General features: G+C 40.2%; 1 protein-coding gene across 2 annotated transcripts in view; it reads left to right on the forward strand.

Annotated features, from left to right (window-relative positions):
- The window catches only part of amfrb (autocrine motility factor receptor b), a 23382-nt gene continuing 4996 nt past the window's right edge, over positions 1–18386 (forward strand). Inside the window, exons 1-5 of one of the 2 annotated variants that reach the window (XM_087261479.1) lie at positions 1–1230; positions 1789–1881; positions 3052–3216; positions 3580–3735; positions 17491–17531. In XM_087261479.1, coding sequence (XP_087117605.1) covers positions 1003–1230; positions 1789–1881; positions 3052–3216; positions 3580–3735; positions 17491–17531 — 683 coding nt within the window. In that variant the 5' untranslated portion in view covers positions 1–1002. The remainder of the gene's footprint in view (positions 1231–1788; positions 1882–3051; positions 3217–3579; positions 3736–17490; positions 17532–18386) is intronic. The other variant, XM_087261480.1, reaches the window with a different exon arrangement.

Raw genomic sequence — 18386 nt, forward strand, 5'->3', positions numbered from 1 at the left:
CCTATGGGCAAGGTTTATTGCTGAGCTACAAAAAAAAGAAAAAAAAAGAAACTGAATTAAATGCTTTAATTAAATGTTGTAAATAAATCTGATTTTCAAACTGTGAATACTGTTTGTTTTTGTTTTTATTCTAAGTTTATTGTAGAATGTAATATATATGTATACTCTCTCTCTCTCTCTCTCTCTCTCTCTCTCTCTCTTTATATATATATATATATATATATATATATATATATATATATATAAAGCAATGTTTTCTCATTATTTTTAAATATTATCAATTATCAAATAAATTAGGAAATTACCCATTGGCTACTATATTTACCGTCGGCCGGTAGCCTCAATCAAGTTTGGTTTTTGGCCTTTCATAAGAAAAGGTATGGGCATCTCTGCTCTAGAAACACGGGACTAGATCCCCTCTTAGCTTTTGTGTCTTGCACATGTAAATGCTGAACATGCTATGAACGATTTATAGCACTTAACAAATATGGCAATGTTGAGACATTCTCATAACAAGTCAGACAACTTTCAACGAGTCTCATTGTTGACTCAATTGCACCACCTTGTGGCGTTTTGTAGAACAGATCTCTAAATTATACAAATTCAGTAAATGTTAACGTACTTCTCAATTTTTAAGAGAATACCCAGAAGTTGATTTACTGTTTGCATTTAATATAAATAACGCTGATTTAAAAAAAAGAAACCAGAGTTGAAAGAAATCTGAAATTTTAATTTTTTTTCAAGTTCAATATAAAAATACATTCCCATGTATCCTTAATTTTCATAAAATAACGCCATTTCAGTTGATTTTAATGAGTATGTTCGACATCTGTTTTGGAGGTAAATCAGTCTTGTTTACGCCCTCTTCAGTGACACCGCTAAGGCTCGCCTTGAAGTAAAAGATTAGTTTCTGCAGTGCTAAAACGATTGAAATTAAATATTAACGTCTTCAAGTATCTGATAGATTTGATAAGTTATATAGACAGAAAAAAAAACACAGTTATGGATGTGTTGTCCTGGCCTTGCACTCAGGCGTACACAGCGTTCAGTGCATGTTTACTGACAGGATGCATCTACTCGTTGTACGATGACGAGGACAAAGATTTGCTTATTGAGAAAAATCTCTCTCAGGACTCACCCTCCGGCAGGACAGACGATGACAATGTCAACAACGAAGAATTATATTCAACTGGTTTGTGGTGTCACACTACAGGGAGCTTATGCATGTGGGTAAGTGGTCCAATTCTTACATGAGCCAGGAGTAGCATAAGTTATATGGGTCAGTGAGTCAACACGTGGACCTACAGTATATTATGCCTAAAATATACTGGTAAAATGACTAAAACTCGGTTTTAATTCAGTTTTAATTCTGTTTGTTCTTGCAATAATTACATTCATTAATTTCTTTATTTATTTGCATAAATGAAGTCTTAATAGCAATGTTAAAAATCAATGTTTGCTATTTCTTTTAAATAAAATTAATGTTTGTTGCCTCTAAATTTTAATTAACAAGTCTTTTTTCTATGACAATTTGTAATATTTTAGAGTATATCAATTGAGATAATTCAACTTTTCAATTTGCAAGGGAAATTTCTGAAGGGAACATCGATTTACATTTTAAGCATGACTTTTTTCACATTTTTTCTTTATAAATGGAATAAATGGTGAGATTAAATGTCCAAGAATGTGGCACCTGTACTGAAATCTAGATTTGATACAGTATATTCCTCTTATATGAAATAAGTGCCGCTACTGTAGTAATAGCCAATATTGCTTTATTCTCTTCAGGTCCTTGTGAATACACTGTGCTGTTTTCTCCTGCTTATGGGAAAATGTATCCAACTTGTTGTGTTTGGTGATCTCAGAATCAATGAAAAGCAGGTAAAATCCATGCAACGAACATCAACGACATAAACAGGTCCGTAGCCATCCTGGTGAAAGGGGTATTTCTTTTTTCTCAAAAAGTATATCTTTTTGCAATTATTTATGATTAAATACTGCATTATAGTGAAATTTTAAGCACTATTTTTATCTGGATTACCCTGTCGTCAAAACCACACTTTTTGATGTACCAAAAATATTTCCTAAATATTTGGAATAAAGATTTTTTTTATTAAATACAAATTTATCACTTATACATCGTTAGAAAAACAGGCAATGCAGTGGTGCTTTGGGAAGCACGTTTGCCTCATAGCAAGAAGGTCACTGGTTCGAGCCTCGGCTGGGTCAGTTGGCGTTTCTGTGTGGTGTCCTCCCCGTGTTCGTGTGGGATTCCTCCGGGTGCTCTGATTTCCCTCACAAGTCCAGGGACATGTGGTATAGGGGAATTGGTTAGGCTAAATTGTCAGTAGTGTATGTGTGTGAATGAGTGTGTATGGATGTTTCCTAGCTGGAAGGGCATCCGCTGCTTAAACCATGTGCTGGATAAGTTGGTGGTTCATTCCACTGTGGTGACCCTGGATTAATAAAGGGACTAAGCTGAAAAGAAAATTAATAAGTATATCAATAGAAAAATAATAAGCATCTGTTAAAGTTTAAAATTAAAAACTGTTGTCTGTTGTCATTTGTTCGCCAAATAACAAGCTGGCATGCACATTCAACTTTTCTCAGTCAAAATTAGGCCCTTTGAATAATAAAAAAGTTCAAACATTTTAATAATGTAGAGCATTACAATAATAGCCAAGATTAGATCAGATTAGATGTTTTCTTGCACAGATGAATGTTGGACTCAGCATGAAAAATAATTATTTACATTGGCCAGACGATTCTGCTTGGTCTTAAAGCCTTTTTCAATGTGTTTCTTTTTTTTTTTTTGCAAAATTGATGAAGGCATAGCAATCAATATACTACAAATGAGCTCATGTATGACACAAATTTTGGACTGTTGTCAGTGAGGGGTGGGTCTTTTGAACCACCCCAACCCCCCTGGCTACGGGCCTGATAATTATGTTTAAATGTATTTCTGATTACCCACAGATAGTAACTCATCATCCCTAATGAACTGTTGTGTTCGTTCGATTTCATTTTGGCTTTTGGCAATCCTGCTATTAGAACCTCAAGGACAAAACCTGGAACTTTCTATTCAACAAGCTGATCTTTCTGTTTGGTGTGCTGAATGTACGGACAGAAAGAGAGATGGCCATGTGGTGTCTGTGCTTCTCTGCTCTTCTTTTTCTCCAGCTGTTGGCACAGCTCTGCAAAGATCGTTTTGAGTTTGTAAGTAAATATATTATTTGCAGTGGATGTCCAGATACCTAATACTGAAAATCCTGTGCAAAACACAGATGACCTGCCATGTGACCACCACCAAAGTCCATATCAATTTCAGGTTGGACATTATAAATAGCATTAGAGCCCTAGAACTCTAGTCTGTTTACTAGACAACTTCTCAACTTAGTTTCATCATTACACAAAATTATGCTGTGTTTTTCCCATGTTAGTGGTCAATTGGACAGTAATGTTGAATGGTTTTACTCCTGCAACAACAACAACATCATGAATGAAAACAGTCTTAGAGTAATTTATTGTATAATCTGTAGCCATCATTTGACTATGATGTTGTTTGTTTGTATTTTATAGCTCTCATCTTCCCCCTCCAGCACGGCACTGGGAAGCCATATGCATTTGTTGTTGGTGTTGATGTGTTTGTTTGTGTCCTCTGGGGGGCTCACCATCATATGCGTACTGCTGGGGTTTTCCTTTGGTATGCACACACTCTCCTTTATGGCAGTCGAAGTAAGTTTGTGTGCATGTGAACTTGTTTGTCTCAGCCTCAGACATTACACCCACAGACCGCTAAATGAATGCCTGAGCACATTTCAAGTTCTTCAAGTTATTGGTTGAATGAGACATTTGTTTTGCACTTTTTTTAAACGAATCCATTATGATGGCAATCCCCCCTCATATGAAAAAAACGGTTTTGTAACTGATGATTATCGCTTGCAATGGTAAATACTGTTTTACAAATTTAGTGTACAAAAGAACATACTATTTATTTAAACTATATGCAAGGAGTTTTCACATTGGTCTTTTTTTGTAGGGACATAAAATTGTACACCTTTAATTCCCAACAGAATGAACTGTGATAGGTTGCTGTAAAATATCAGATGGACTGTGGGAGGTCTTTAACCAATCTAAAATAGAAAAAAACAAAAAAAACAAAAAAAAATCTAAAATAGTCTAGGGCCTGTATTCACAAAACATTTTATCCTACCACTAAGAGTTCTCCTAAATGGTGGTGGTGTGGAGAGATCCCCCCCCCCATGATTGTTATGGCCATACAGAATAAATGCACTTTATAAATGCCTATTACATAAATAGCAGTGGAAATAACAGACATCTCAGTCAGAAATTTATTATAAAAACTTTGTATAGAGCACAATATTAAATTGTCATTTTAAAATAATTGTTCCAAAATAAAATTTAAAATAGTCCTATATTCAAATAATGAATTTAAAATGCAATTTTTAAAAAGCATAATAAAGAAGAACATTTGAAAAAAAAAAGATTTTTCTTGCTTTTATTGTTATAGAAATTAAATGAAAAATTTCTTTAGAAAATAATTAAGTAAACATATTTAAAATGTTTAAAAATATAAAATGTATGTGAAATATGTTTAACATTTTAGATAAATTCAAAAATTTCTATTTATAAAACAGATGTTTGCTTTTTTTGTGTATTTTAAAATACATTTAAATAAATGTTTAAAAAGAAAACACATTTCTTTTAATATGGAAAAACCTCTGTGATTAAGTCGATAAGTTGTTTAAAGCTCATTGTTGTTAAATATTTAATTAGGGACCGAGCACCGAAACGGTGCGTAGGCCCTATTGGAATTGCTCCGTTTATTAGGGACCGAGCACCGAACGGTGCAAGGCCCTATTGGAATTGCTCCGTTTATTAGGGACCGAGCACCGAACGGTGCAAGGCCCTATTGGAATTGCTCCGTTTATTATTATTATTCTTTTCCGGAATGAATCGCGATTTTGAGGGCCTTACCATGCCCGAAAACTCACGCAACTTTGCACACGCCTCAGAAGTGGCGAAAATTTACGTTTGTTATGGGCTTCGGAAGTGGGCGTGGCAAAATGACTCGACAGCGCCACCTAGAAAAATTAAACGGACGAGCCCCCGATGCACGAATCACGCACATGCACGAAAATTGGCACACACCTCAAACACGCCAAAACATACGAAAAAGTCTCTTGGAGTCATATCTGAAACCCAACAGGAAGTCGGATATTTTTGACTTCCTGCGGCGAAAAAGTGGCGTTTTTGCCATTTCCAGGCGTTGTATTTTAACGAACTCCTCCTAGGGATTTTATCCGATCGACACCAAAATTGGCTTTTGTCATCTAAAGGCCTTGGCGATGTTAAATTGCGAAGCTTTAGAGTTTTCGTCGATGGGCGTGTCCGTGGCGGCCTCGCAAACTTTGATGATTCGCCACAAAACAGGAAGTCATTATAACTCAGGCATGCATTATCCGATCTGCCTCAAAATTCACACGTTTGATAAGAGTCCTGACCTGAACACGTTTACGTGCCGATATCCAAATACAGTTATAGCGCCACCTGCTGGCCACAGGAAATGACATGTTTTACATCGTAACAATCTCCTCCCACAAATTTTTTCGTATCAGCACCAAATTTGGGTTGTGTTATCTGAAAGCCCTAGCGATGATATATTGTGAAGATCTAGAGTTTTCGCAGAGGGGCGTGTCCGTGGCGGCATGACAAACCTCAACGCTTCGCCATGGAACAGGAAGTCCTTATTACTCAAGCACACAATGTCCGATCTGCCTGAAACTTCACATGGTTGATAAAAGTCCTCTCCTGAACACATCCTCATAACAATAATGAAGTGGGCGTGGCAAAATGACTCGACAGCGCCACCTATAAAAATTAAACGGACGAGCCCCTGATCTACGAATCACGCACATGCATGAAAAATGGCACACACCTTAAACACGCCAAAACATACGAAAAAGTCTCTTGGAGCCATATCTCAAACCCAACAGGAAGTCGGATATTTTTAACTTCCTGCGGCAAATAAGTGGCATTTTTGCCATTTCCAGGCTTTGTATCTTAACGAACTCCTTCTAGGGATTTTATCCGATCAACACCAAAATTGGGTTTTGTCATCTAAAGGCCTTGGCGATGTTAAATTGCGATGCTTTAGAGGTTTTGTCGATGGGCGTGTCCGTGGCGGCCTCGCAAACTTTAACGATTCGCCACAAAACCGGAAGTCATTATAACTCAAATATGCATTATCAGATCTGCCTCAAAATCCACATGTTTAATATAAGTCCAGACCAGAACAAGTTTACATGCCGATATCCAGATACAGTTATAGCGCCACCTGCTGGCCACAGAAAATGTCATGATTTACAAAGTAATAAACTCATCCCACAAATTTTTTCATATCAGCACCAAATTTGGTTAGTTTTGTATCTGACAGCTCAAGCGATGATATATTGTGAAGATCTAGAGTTTTTGCAGAGGGGCGTGTATGTGGTGGCATGACAAACCTCAACGCTTCGCCATGAAAAAGGAAGTCCTTATAACTCAACCACACAATGTCTGATCTGCCTGAAACTTCACATGGTTGATTAAATTCCTCTCCTGAAGACATCTAAATGCCAATATTGAGTCAGTCATAGTGCCACCTAGTGACAGAAGGTAGTTTTGCTTATAACTCAGCTACACAATGTCCAATCAGCCTGAAACTTCACATGGTTGATAAAAGTCTTCTCCTGAACACATCTACATAACAATATTGAGTCAGTTATAGCACCACCTGCTGGCAGAAGGTAGTTTGGCTTATAACTCAGCCACACAATGTCAGAACTGCTTGAAACTTCACATGGTTGATAAAATTATTCTCCTAAAGACATCTACATGACAATACTGAGTCACAGTCATAGTGCCACCTGCTGACAGGAGGAAGTTTGGCATAAATCTGTGGATTTCTCAGGTTTTTTTTATATAAATCGGCTTAAATTGTTATTGTTCACTGTTCTCTGTCATCCTGAGGCCACCGGGCGCCGGTGAGCCCGGGTGCGAGGTCCCTATCATCGCTGCTTGCAGCTTTAATTATTAGGGACCGAGCACCGAAACGGTGCGTAGGCCCTATTGGAATTGCTCCGTTTATTATTAGGGACCGAGCACCGAAACGGTGCGTAGGCCCTATTGGAATTGCTCCGTTTATTATTATTATTATTATTATTATTATTATTATTATTCTCCTCCGGAATGAATCGCGGTTTTGAGGGGCTAAACATGCCCGAAAACTCACGCAACTTTGCACATGCCTCAGAAGTGGCGAAAATTTACGTTTATTATGGGCTTCGGAAGTGGGCGTGGCAAAATGACTCGACAGCGCCACCTAGAAAAATTAAACGGACGAGCCCCCGATCCACGAATCACGCACATGCACGAAAATTGGCACACACCTCAAACATGCCAAAACATACGAAAAAGTCTCTTGGAGCCATATCTCAAACCCAACAGGAAGTCAGATATTTTTGACTTCCTGCGGCGAAAAAGTGGCATTTTTGCCATTTCCAGGCGTTGTATTTTAACGAACTCCTCCTAGGGATTTTATCCGATCGACACCAAAAATGGGTTTTGTCATCTAAAGGCCTTGGCGATGTTAAATTGCGAAGCTTTAGAGTTTTCGTCGATGGGCGTGTCCGTGGCGGCCTCGCAAACTTTGATGATTCGCCACAAAACAGGAAGTCATTATAACTCAGGCATGCATTATCAGATCTGCCTCAAAATTCACACGTTTGATAAGAGTCCTGACCTGAACACGTTTACATGCCTATATCCAGATATAGTTATAGCGCCACCTGCTGGCCACAGGAAATGACATGTTTTACACTGTAACAAACTCCTCCCACAAATTTTATGGTATCAGCACCAAATTTGGGTTGTGTTATCTGAAAGCTCTATGGGTGATATATTGTGAAGATCTAGAGTTTTCGCAGAGGGGCGTGTCCGTGGCGGCATGACAAACCTCAATGCTTCGCCATGGAACAGGAAGTCCTCATAACTCAACCACACAAAGTCCGATCAGCCTGAAACTTCATATGGTTGATAAAAGTCCGTCCCTGAACACATCCACATAACAATATTGAAGTGGGCGTGGCAAAATGACTCGACAGCGCCACCTATAAAAATTAAACGGACGAGCCCCTGATCTACGAATTACGCACATGCACGAAAATTGGCACACACCTCAAACACGCCAAAACATACGAAAAAGTCTCTTGGAGGCATATCTCAAACCCAACAGGAAGTCGAATATTTTTAACTTCCTGCTGCAAATAAGTAGCATTTTTGCCATTTCCAGGCGTTCTATCTTAACGAACTCCTCCTAGGGATTTTATGCTATCGACACCAAAATTGGGTTTTGTCATCTAAAGGCCTTGGCGATGTTAAATTGCGAAGCTTTATAGTTTTTGTCGATGGGCGTGTCCGTGGCTGCCCCGCAAACTTTGACGATTCGCCACAAAACCGGAAGTCATTATAACTCAAGCATGCATTATCCGATCTGCCTCAAAATTCCCACATTTAATAACAGTCCTGACCTGATCAGGTTTACGTGCCGATATCCAGTTACAGTTATAGCGCCACCTAATGGCCACAGGAAATGACATGTTTGACACTGTAACAAACTCCTACCACAAACTTTCCCGTATCAGCACCAAAATTGAGTGGTGTCATCTGAAAGCTCTAGCGATGATATATTGTAAAGATCTAGAGTTTTTGCAGAGGGGCGTGTCTGTGGTGGCATGACAAACCTCAACGCTTCGCCATTGAACAGGAAGTTATTATAACTCAACCACACAATGTCCGATCTGCCTGAAACTTCACATGATTGATAAAAGTCCTCTCCTGAACACATCTACTCAACAATATTGAGTCAGTCATAGCGCCACCTGCTGGCAGAAGGTAGTTTGGCTTGTAACTCGGCCACACAATGTCCGATCTGCCTGAAACTTCACATGGTTGATGAAAGTCCTCTCTTGAGCACATCTACATAATAATATTGAGTCTTTAATAGTGCCACCTGCTGGCAGAATGTAGTTGGTCTTATAACACAATCTCCACACAATCTCTGATCAGCCTGAAACTTCACATGGTTGATAAAAGTCCGCTCCTGAACACATCCACATAACAATATTGAGTCAGTCATAACGCCACCTGCTGGCAGAAGGTAGTTTGGCTTATAACTCAGCCACACAATGTCCCATGTGCCTGAAACTTCACATGGTTGATAAGATTCCTCTATTGAAGGCATCTACATACCAATCTTGAGTCACAGTTATAGCGCCACCTGCTGACAGGAGGAAGTTTGGCATAAATGTGTGATTTTCTCAGGTTCTTTATATATATCGGCTTAAATTATTATTGTTCGCTGTTCTCTGTCATCCTGAGGCCAAAGGGCGGCGGTGAGCCCGGGTGCGAGGTCCCTATCATCGCTGCTTGCAGCTTTAATTATTATTATTATTATTATTATTATTATTATTCTCCTCCGGAATGAATCGCGATTTTGAGGGGCTAAACATGCCCGAAAACTCACGGAACTTTGCACATGCCTCAGAAGTGGCGAAAATTTACGTTTATTATGGGTCTCGGTAGTGGGTGTGGCAAAATGACTCGACAGCGCCACCTAGAAAAATTAAACGGACGAGCCCCCGATCTACGAATCACGCACATGCACGAAAAATGGCACACACCTCAAACATGCCAAAACATACGAAAAAGTCTCTTGGAGCCATATCTCAAACCCAACAGGAAGTCGGATATTTTTGACTTCCTGCTGCGAAAAAGTGGCGTTTTTGCCATTTCCAGGCGTTGTATTTTAACGAACTCCTCCTAGGGATTTTATCCGATCGACACCAAAATTGGGTTTTGTCATCTAAAGGCCTTAGCGATGTTAAATTGCGAAGCTTTAGAGTTTTCATCGATGGGCGTGTCCGTGGCGGCCTCGCAAAGTTTGACGATTCGCCACAAAACAGGAAGTCATTATAACTCAGGCATGCATTATCAGATCTGCCTCAAAATTCACACGCTTGATAAGAGTCCTGACCTAAACACGTTTACATGCCAATATCTATATACAGATATAGCGCCACCTGCTGGCCACAGGAAATGAAATGATTGACAGAGTAATAAACTCCTCCCACAAATTTTTTTGTATCAGCACCAAATTTGGGTTGTGTTATCTGAAAGTTCTAGCGATGATATATTGTGAAGATCTAGAGTTTTGGCAGAGGGGCGTGTCCGTGGCGGCATGACAAACCTCAACGCTTCGCCATGGAATAAGAAGACCTTATAACTCAACCACACAAAGTCCGATCTGCCTGAAACTTCACATGGTTGATAAAAGTCCTCTCCTGAACACATCCCCATAACAATAATGAAGTGGGCATGGCAAAATGACTCGACAGCGCCACCTAGAAAAATTAAACGGACAAGCCCCTGATCTACGAATCACGCACATGCACGAAAATTGTCACACACCTCAAACACGGCAAAACATACGAAAAAGTCTCTTGGAGCCATATCTCAAACCCAACAGGAAGTCGGATATTTTTAACTTCCTGCGGCAAATAAGTGGCATTTTTGCCATTTCCAGGCGTTGTATTTTAACGAACTCCTCCTAGGGATTTTATGCTATCGACACCAAAATTGGGTTTTGTCATCTAAAGGCCTTGGCGATGTTAAATTGCGAAGCTTTAGAGTTTTTGTCGATGGGCGTGTCCGTGGCGGCCTCGCAAACTTTGATGATTCGCCACAAAACAGGAAGTCAATGTAACTCAGGCATGCATTATCCGATCTGCCTTAAAATCCACACGTTTAATAAGAGTCCATACCAGAACACATTTACATGCCAATATCCAGATACAGTTATAGCGCCACCTGCTGGCCACAGGAAATTACATGATTTACAGAGTAATAAACTCCTCCCACAATTTTTTTTCGTATCAGCACTAAATTTGGTTGGTTGTTATCTGAAAGCTCAAGCGATGATATATATTGTGAAGATTTAGAGTTTTTGCAGAGGGGCGTGTATGTGGTGGCATGACAAACCTCAACGCTTCGCCATGAAACAGGAAGTCCTTATACCTCAACCACACAATGTCCGATCTGCCTGAAACTTCACATGGTTGATTAAATTCCCCTCTTGAACATATCCCCATACCTATATTGAGTCACAGTCATAGCGCCACCTGCTGACAGAAGGAATTTTACCTTATAACTTAACCACACAATGTCTGATCTGCCTGAAACTACACATGGTTGATTAAATTCCTCTTCTGAAGACATTTAAAAGCCAATATTGAATCTGTCATAGTGCCACCTGCTGGCAGATGGTAGTTTGGCTTATAACTCAGCCACACAATGCCTGACCTGCCTGAAACTTTACATTGTGGATAAAAGTCATCTCCTAAACACATCTACATAATAATATTGAGTCTGTCATAGCGCCACCTGCTGGCAGAATGTAGTTTGGCTTATAACTCAGCCACACAATCTCTGATCTGCCTGAAACTTCAAATGGTTGATTAAATTCCTCTCCTGAACACATCCACATAACATAATTGAGTCATTCATAGCGCCACCTGCTGGCAGAAGGTAGTTTGGCTTATAACTCAGCCAAACAATGTCCGATCTGCCTGAGAAATCACACGGTTGATAAGACTCTTCTACTGAAGGCATCTACATAACAATCTTTAGTCACAATTATAGCGCCACCTGCTGACAGGAGGAAGTTCGGCATAAATCTGTGATTTTCTCTGGTTATTTATATATATCGGCTTAAATTAATGTTGTTCGCTGTTCTCTGTCTTCCTGAGGCCACCAGGCGGCGGTGAGCCCGGGTGCGAGGTCCCTATCATCGCTGCTTGCAGCTTTAATTATTATTATTATTATTCTTTTCCGGAATGAATTGCGATTTAGAGGGGCTAAACATGCCCGAAAACTCACGCAACTTTGCACACGCCTCAGAAGTGGCGAAAATTTACGTTTGTTACAGGTCTCGGAAGTGGGCGTGGCAAAATGACTCGACAGCGCCACCTAGAAAAATTAAACGGACAAGCCCCCGATCCACGAATCACGCACATGCACGAAAATTGGCACACACCTCAAACACACCAAAACATACGAAAAAGTCTCTTGGAGCCATAACTCAAACCCAACAGGAAGTCGGATATTTTTAACTTCCTGCGGCGAAAAAGTGGCATTTTTGCCATTTCCAGGCGTTGTATTTTAACGAACTCCTCCTAGGGATTTTATCCGATCGACACCAAAATTGGGTTTTGTCATCTAAAGGCCTTGGCGATGTTAAATTGCGAAGCTTTAGAGTTTTCGTCGATGGGCGTGTCCGTGGCGGCCTCGCAAACTTTGACGATTCGCCACAAAACAGGAAGTCATTATAACTCAGGCATGCATTAACCGATCTGCTTCAAATTTCACACGCTTGATAAGAGTCCTGACCTGAACACGTTTATATGCTGATATCCAGATAGAGTTATAGCGCCACCTGCTGGCAACAGAAAATGACATGTTTTACAGAGTAACAAACTCCTCCCACAAATTTTTTCGTATCAGCACCAAATTTGGGTTGTGTTATCTGAAAACCCTAGCGATGATATATTGTGAAGATCTAGAGTTTTCGGAGAGGGGCGTGTCCGTGGCAATATGACAAACCTCAACGCTTCGCCATTGACCAGGAAGGCTTCATAACTCAACCACACAATGTCCGATCAGCCTAAAACTTCACATGGTTGGTAAAAGTCTTCTCCTGAACACATCCACATAACGATATTGAAGTGGGCGTGGCAAATTGACTCGACAGCGCCACCTACAAAAATTAATCGGACGAGCCCCTGATCTATGAATCACGCACATGCACGAAAATTGGCACACACCTCAAACATGCCAAAATATACGAAAAAGTCTCTTGGAGCCATATCTCAAACTAAACAGGAAGTCTGATATTTTTAACTTCCTGCGGCGAAAAAGTGGTGTTTTTGCCATTTCCAGGCGTTGTATTTTAACAAACTCCTCCTAGGGATTTTATCCGATCGACACCAAAATTGGGTTTTGTCATCTAAAGGCCTTGGCGATGTTAAATTGCGAAGCTTTAGAGTTTTCATCGATGGGCGTGTCCGTAGCGGCCTCGCAAACTTTGACGATTCGCCACAAAACAGGAAGCCGTTATAACTCAGACATGCATTATCCAATCTGCCTTAAAATTCACACGCTTGATAAGAGTCCTGACCTGAACACGTTTACATGCCAATATCCAGATACAGTTATAGCGCCACCTGCTGGCCACAGGAAATGATGTGATTCACAGAGTAACAAACTCCTCCCACAAACTTTATCGTATCAGCACCAAATTTGAGTAGTGTCATCTGAAAGCTCTATCGGTGATATATTGTGAAGATTTAGAGTTTTCACAGAGGGGCGTGTCCGTGGCGGCATGACAAACCTCAACACTTCGCCATGGAACAGGAAGTCCTTCTAACTCAACCACACAATGTCTGATCTGCCTGAAACTTCACATGATTGATAAAAGTCCTCTCCTGAACACATCTACATAACAATATTGAGTCAGTCATAGCGCCACCTGCTGGCAGAAGGAAGTTTGGCTTGTAACTCAGCCACACAAACTCCGATCTGCCTAAATCTCACATGGTTGAGGAAAGTCCTCTCCTGAGCACATCTATATAATAATATTGAGTCTTTAATAGCTCCACCTGCTGGCATAATGTAGTTTGTCTTATAAGACAATCTCCACACAATCTCTGATCTGCCTGAAACTTCACATGGTTGATAAAAGTCCGCTCCTGAACACATCCACATAACAATATTGAGTCAGTCATAACGCCACCTGCTGGCAGAAGGTAGTTTGGCTTATAACTCAGCCACACAATGTCCCATGTGCCTGAAACTTTACATGGTTGATAAGATTCCTCTCCAGAAGACATCTACATGCCAATCTTGAGTCACAGTTATAGCGCCACCTGCTGACAGGAGGAAGTTTGGCATAAATCTGTGATTTTCTTAGATTTTTTAAATAATATTGGCTTAAATTATTATTGTTCACTGTTCTCTGTCATCGAAAGGTCACCGGGCGGCGGTGAGCCCGGGTGCGAGGTCCCTATCATCGCTGCTTGCAGCTTTAATTATTATTCTTCTTCTTCTTCTTCTTCTTCCGCGGAATGAATCGCGGTTTTGAGGGGCTAAACATGCCCGAAAACTCACGAAACTTTGCACACGCCTCAGAAGTGGCGAAAATTTACGTTTATTATGGGCTTCGGAAGTGGGCGTGGCAAAATGACTCGACAGCGCCACCTAGAAAAATTAAACGGACGAGCCCCCGATCCACGAATCACGCACATGCACGAAAATTGGCACACACCTCAAACATGCCAAAACATACGAAAAAGTCTCTTGGAGCCATATCTCAAACCCAACAGGAAGTCGGATATTTTTAACTTCCTGCGGCGAAAAAGTGGCGTTTTTGCCATTTCCAGGCGTTGTACTTTAACGAACTCCTCCTAGGGATTTTATCCGATCGACACCAAAATTGGGGTTTGTCATCTAAAGGCCTTGGCGATGTTAAATTGCGAAGCTTTAGAGTTTTCATCGATGGGCGTGTCCGTGGCGGCCTCGCAAACTTTGACGATTCGCCACAAAAGAGGAAGTCGTTATAACTCAGGCATGCATTATCAGATCTGCCTCAAAATTCACGCGCTTGATAAGCGTCCTGACCTGAACACGTTTACATGCCGATATCCAGATACAGTTACAGCGCCACCTGCTGGCCACAGGAAATGACATGATTTACGGAGTTATAAACTCCTCCCACAAATTTTATCGTATCAACACCAAAATTGAGTGGTGTTATCTGAAAGCTCTAGCGATGATATATTGTGAAGATCTAGAGTTTTCGCAGAGGGGCGTGTCCGTGGCGGTATGACAAACCTCAACGCTTCGCCATGGAACAGGAAGTCCTTATAACTCAACCACACAATGTCCGATCTGCCTGAAACTTCACATGGTTGATAAACGTCATCTCTTGAACACATCCACATAACAATATTGAAGTGGGCGTGGCAAAATGACTCGACAGCGCCACCTAGAAAAATTAAACGGACGAGCCCCCGATCTACGAATCATGCACATGCACAAAAATTGGCACACACCTCAAACATGGCAAAACATACGAAAAAGTCTCTTGGAACCATATCTCAAACCCAACAGGAAGTCGAATATTTTTAACTTCCTGTGGCGAAAAAGTGGCGTTTTTGCCATTTCCAGGCGTTGTATTTTAACGAACTCCTCCTAGGGATTTTATCCGATCAACACCAAAATTGGGTTTTATCATCTAAAGGCCTTGGCGATGTTAAATTGCGAAGCTTTAGAGTTTTTGTCGATGGGCGTGTCCGTGGCGGCCACGCAAACTTTGATGATTCGCCACAAAACCGGACGTCATTATAACTCAGGCATGCATTATCAGATCTGCCTCAAAATTCACACGTTTAATAAGAGTCTAGACCAGAACACATTTACATGCCAATATCCAGATACAGCTATAGCGCCACCTGCTGGCCACAGGAAATTACATGATTTACAGAGTAATAAACTCCTCCCACAAATTTTTTTCGTATCAGCACTAAATTTGGTTGGTTGTTATCTGAAAGCTCAAGCGATGATATATATTGTGAAGATCTAGAGTTTTTGCGGAGGGGCGTGTATGTGGTGGCATGACAAACCTCAACGCTTCGCCATGAAACAGGAAGTCCTTATACCTCAACCACACACTGGCTGTTTCTCAATATGCGTTCTTCAGCGGTCTTGCGTCCTCGTGTTCTCGTGAAACGTCATCATTAGCTGCCTAAGTTCAGTTCCAATACTCAAGACCGCAAGTACGGAGGACGCGTGAAACTTCCCGGATGTGTTCTTGATATCGAGGACGCACCGATGCAGACTTCAACAGCGAACTCGCTCTGGAAGTCCCAGAAGTCATTGCGACTGGAGGTGGAAAGCGCAGCATTTTATTTAGATTTATTATTAAAGTTCAGAGATATCACTTATTTACCTCAGGAGTTTCCCTAAATGAAACGGTGAAGGTAAACATTAACATGAACATCTTAATAAAGGAATAAACACATTAATTGTGTTTGTTTGATGAAATTCGTATTAAAATTTGTTTTATTTATAATGTGCAGAGTATATTTATAATGTTTTTATGCAAAGTATATATTTTGAAGAGGGGGGAAACAATAAATCGTTGTATGAAGGCTGTAATGTTTAATTAATTTCCAGTTAAAACGCGTAAAGGTCACATGACCATCAGGAAGAACGCAGCATCCCATTTCTCAAAGGACGCGTTCTCTGCCCTCGCGGTCTCCTGAGTTCGTTCTTCCGAGGACAGCTGGCAAGACCGCACTCTACAAGAACGCAAGTCCATTCTCTGCGTTCTTTGGAATTGAGAAACAGCCAATGTCCGATCTGCCTGAAACTTCACATGGTTGATTAAATTCTTCTCTTGAACATATCCCCATACCTATATTGAGTTACAGTCATAGCGCCACCTGCTGACAGAAGGAATTTTACCTTATAACTTAACCACACAATGTCTGATCTGCCTGAAACTACACATGGTTGATTAAATTCCTCTTCTGAAGACATTTAAAAGCCAATATTGAATCTGTCATAGTGCCACCTGCTGGCAGAATGTAGTTTGGCTTATAACTCAGCCACACAATGTCTGATCTGCCTGAAACTTCAAATGGTTGATTAAATTCCTCTCCTGAACACATCCACATAACATAATTGAGTCAGTCATAGCGCCACCTGCTGGCAGAAGGTAGTTTGGCTTATAACTCAGCCACACAATGTCCGATCTGCCTGAAAAATCACACGGTTGATAAGACTCTTCTACTGAAGGCATCTACATAAAAATCTTTAGTCACAATTATAGCGCCACCTGCTGACAGGAGGAAGTTCGGCATAAATCTGTGATTTTCTCTGGTTATTTATATATATCAGCTTAAATTAATGTTGTTCGCTGTTCTCTCTGTCATCCTGAGGCTACCGGGCGGCGGTGAGCCCGGGTGCGAGGTCCCTATCATCGCTGCTTGCAGCTTTAATTTTTTATTATTTTTTTTCCTCTAAGGCAGATTTTCACAAAATCCATTTTCACAAATCCATTCCTCTTCCCTATCCCCAAAATTTCTCAGAGTTCTAAAATTTGGACTGGCACAACCATTGTATTAAAGATATTGTCTTAAATCTGCAAATTAACCCTTAAGATGTTTTGTGAATATCCCCAGATCTCTAACTGTGAGTCTGAAAGTCTGGCTTTGAAAGACTAGTGTGTAAAAGCATGTGAAAGCAATCACTGGGTGTGACAGAAAGCACTCTATACACTCGTTTTTTAATACACAGATTCTGTTTTTCTAGTGCCTAATGGTATCTGTTTATGTGAACCATTCAATTCTTCGGTAAGTATTTGGAAATGTGAGTTTTCAGAAAGTAACATATTAGTAACATAATAAATTAATATAATAAACTAACATCTATCAACAATAAGTTATAACATCACAGCAAGTTCTAAATACAAGTTCCATATACAATATAGTGTCAAAAATCATACATTTGCGCTTTATTGAAATATTGATGAAACTTCTAAGCATATTGTGTTGCTGTGTTGCTTGTTAAGTTACTTGTGTTCATAGAAACATGTATATTGAAATAGTATCCCCCCCAAAAAAAACACAAATCTACTATGGAGAGTTGATGGAATATGAATGCTTAATTTTTTTTATTGTAGCACGAGCAGCATAACAAATAAACTGGACTCTTCATAATTATTTATTGATGAAGAAAAAAATAATCCAGTGGGTCAGGGAATGTTGAGATAGATATTAAACAAAAGGAAAAGCAGTAGTTGAAGAAGATAAATCGTCTAGAGAACTTTGTCTTGAGTAACATTAAGCAGACTGCAACAGGTTTTTTATGCTTAAAATCAAAGATTAACCACATTATTATTAAATATGTTAACATTATATCGCCCCAAGAGGTATAATATGAAAGATGGGTTGCAACAGTAGTGAACATACCTGACAAAATTTCTCTCTGAAAGTCCGAGAAAAAGAAAGGAGGGGGAGGGGGGTCTGGGTGTGGGGTTAGTTGGGGGTAAAATTATGGGAGTTTTCCGGGAGAAATAACAAAATGGGAGCGTGGCAGAAGATGGTAGTGAATATGTATTCACTGTTACTGTATACTTAGAGTGCATCCAGAAAGTATTCATAGCACTTCACTTTTTCCACATTTTATTTTTTTTACAAACTAATTCC

The sequence above is a fragment of the Danio rerio genome, chromosome 7 (assembly GCF_052040795.2).
Source record: "Danio rerio strain M-AB ecotype USA chromosome 7, GRCz13ab, whole genome shotgun sequence".
NCBI lineage: Eukaryota > Metazoa > Chordata > Actinopteri > Cypriniformes > Danionidae > Danio > Danio rerio.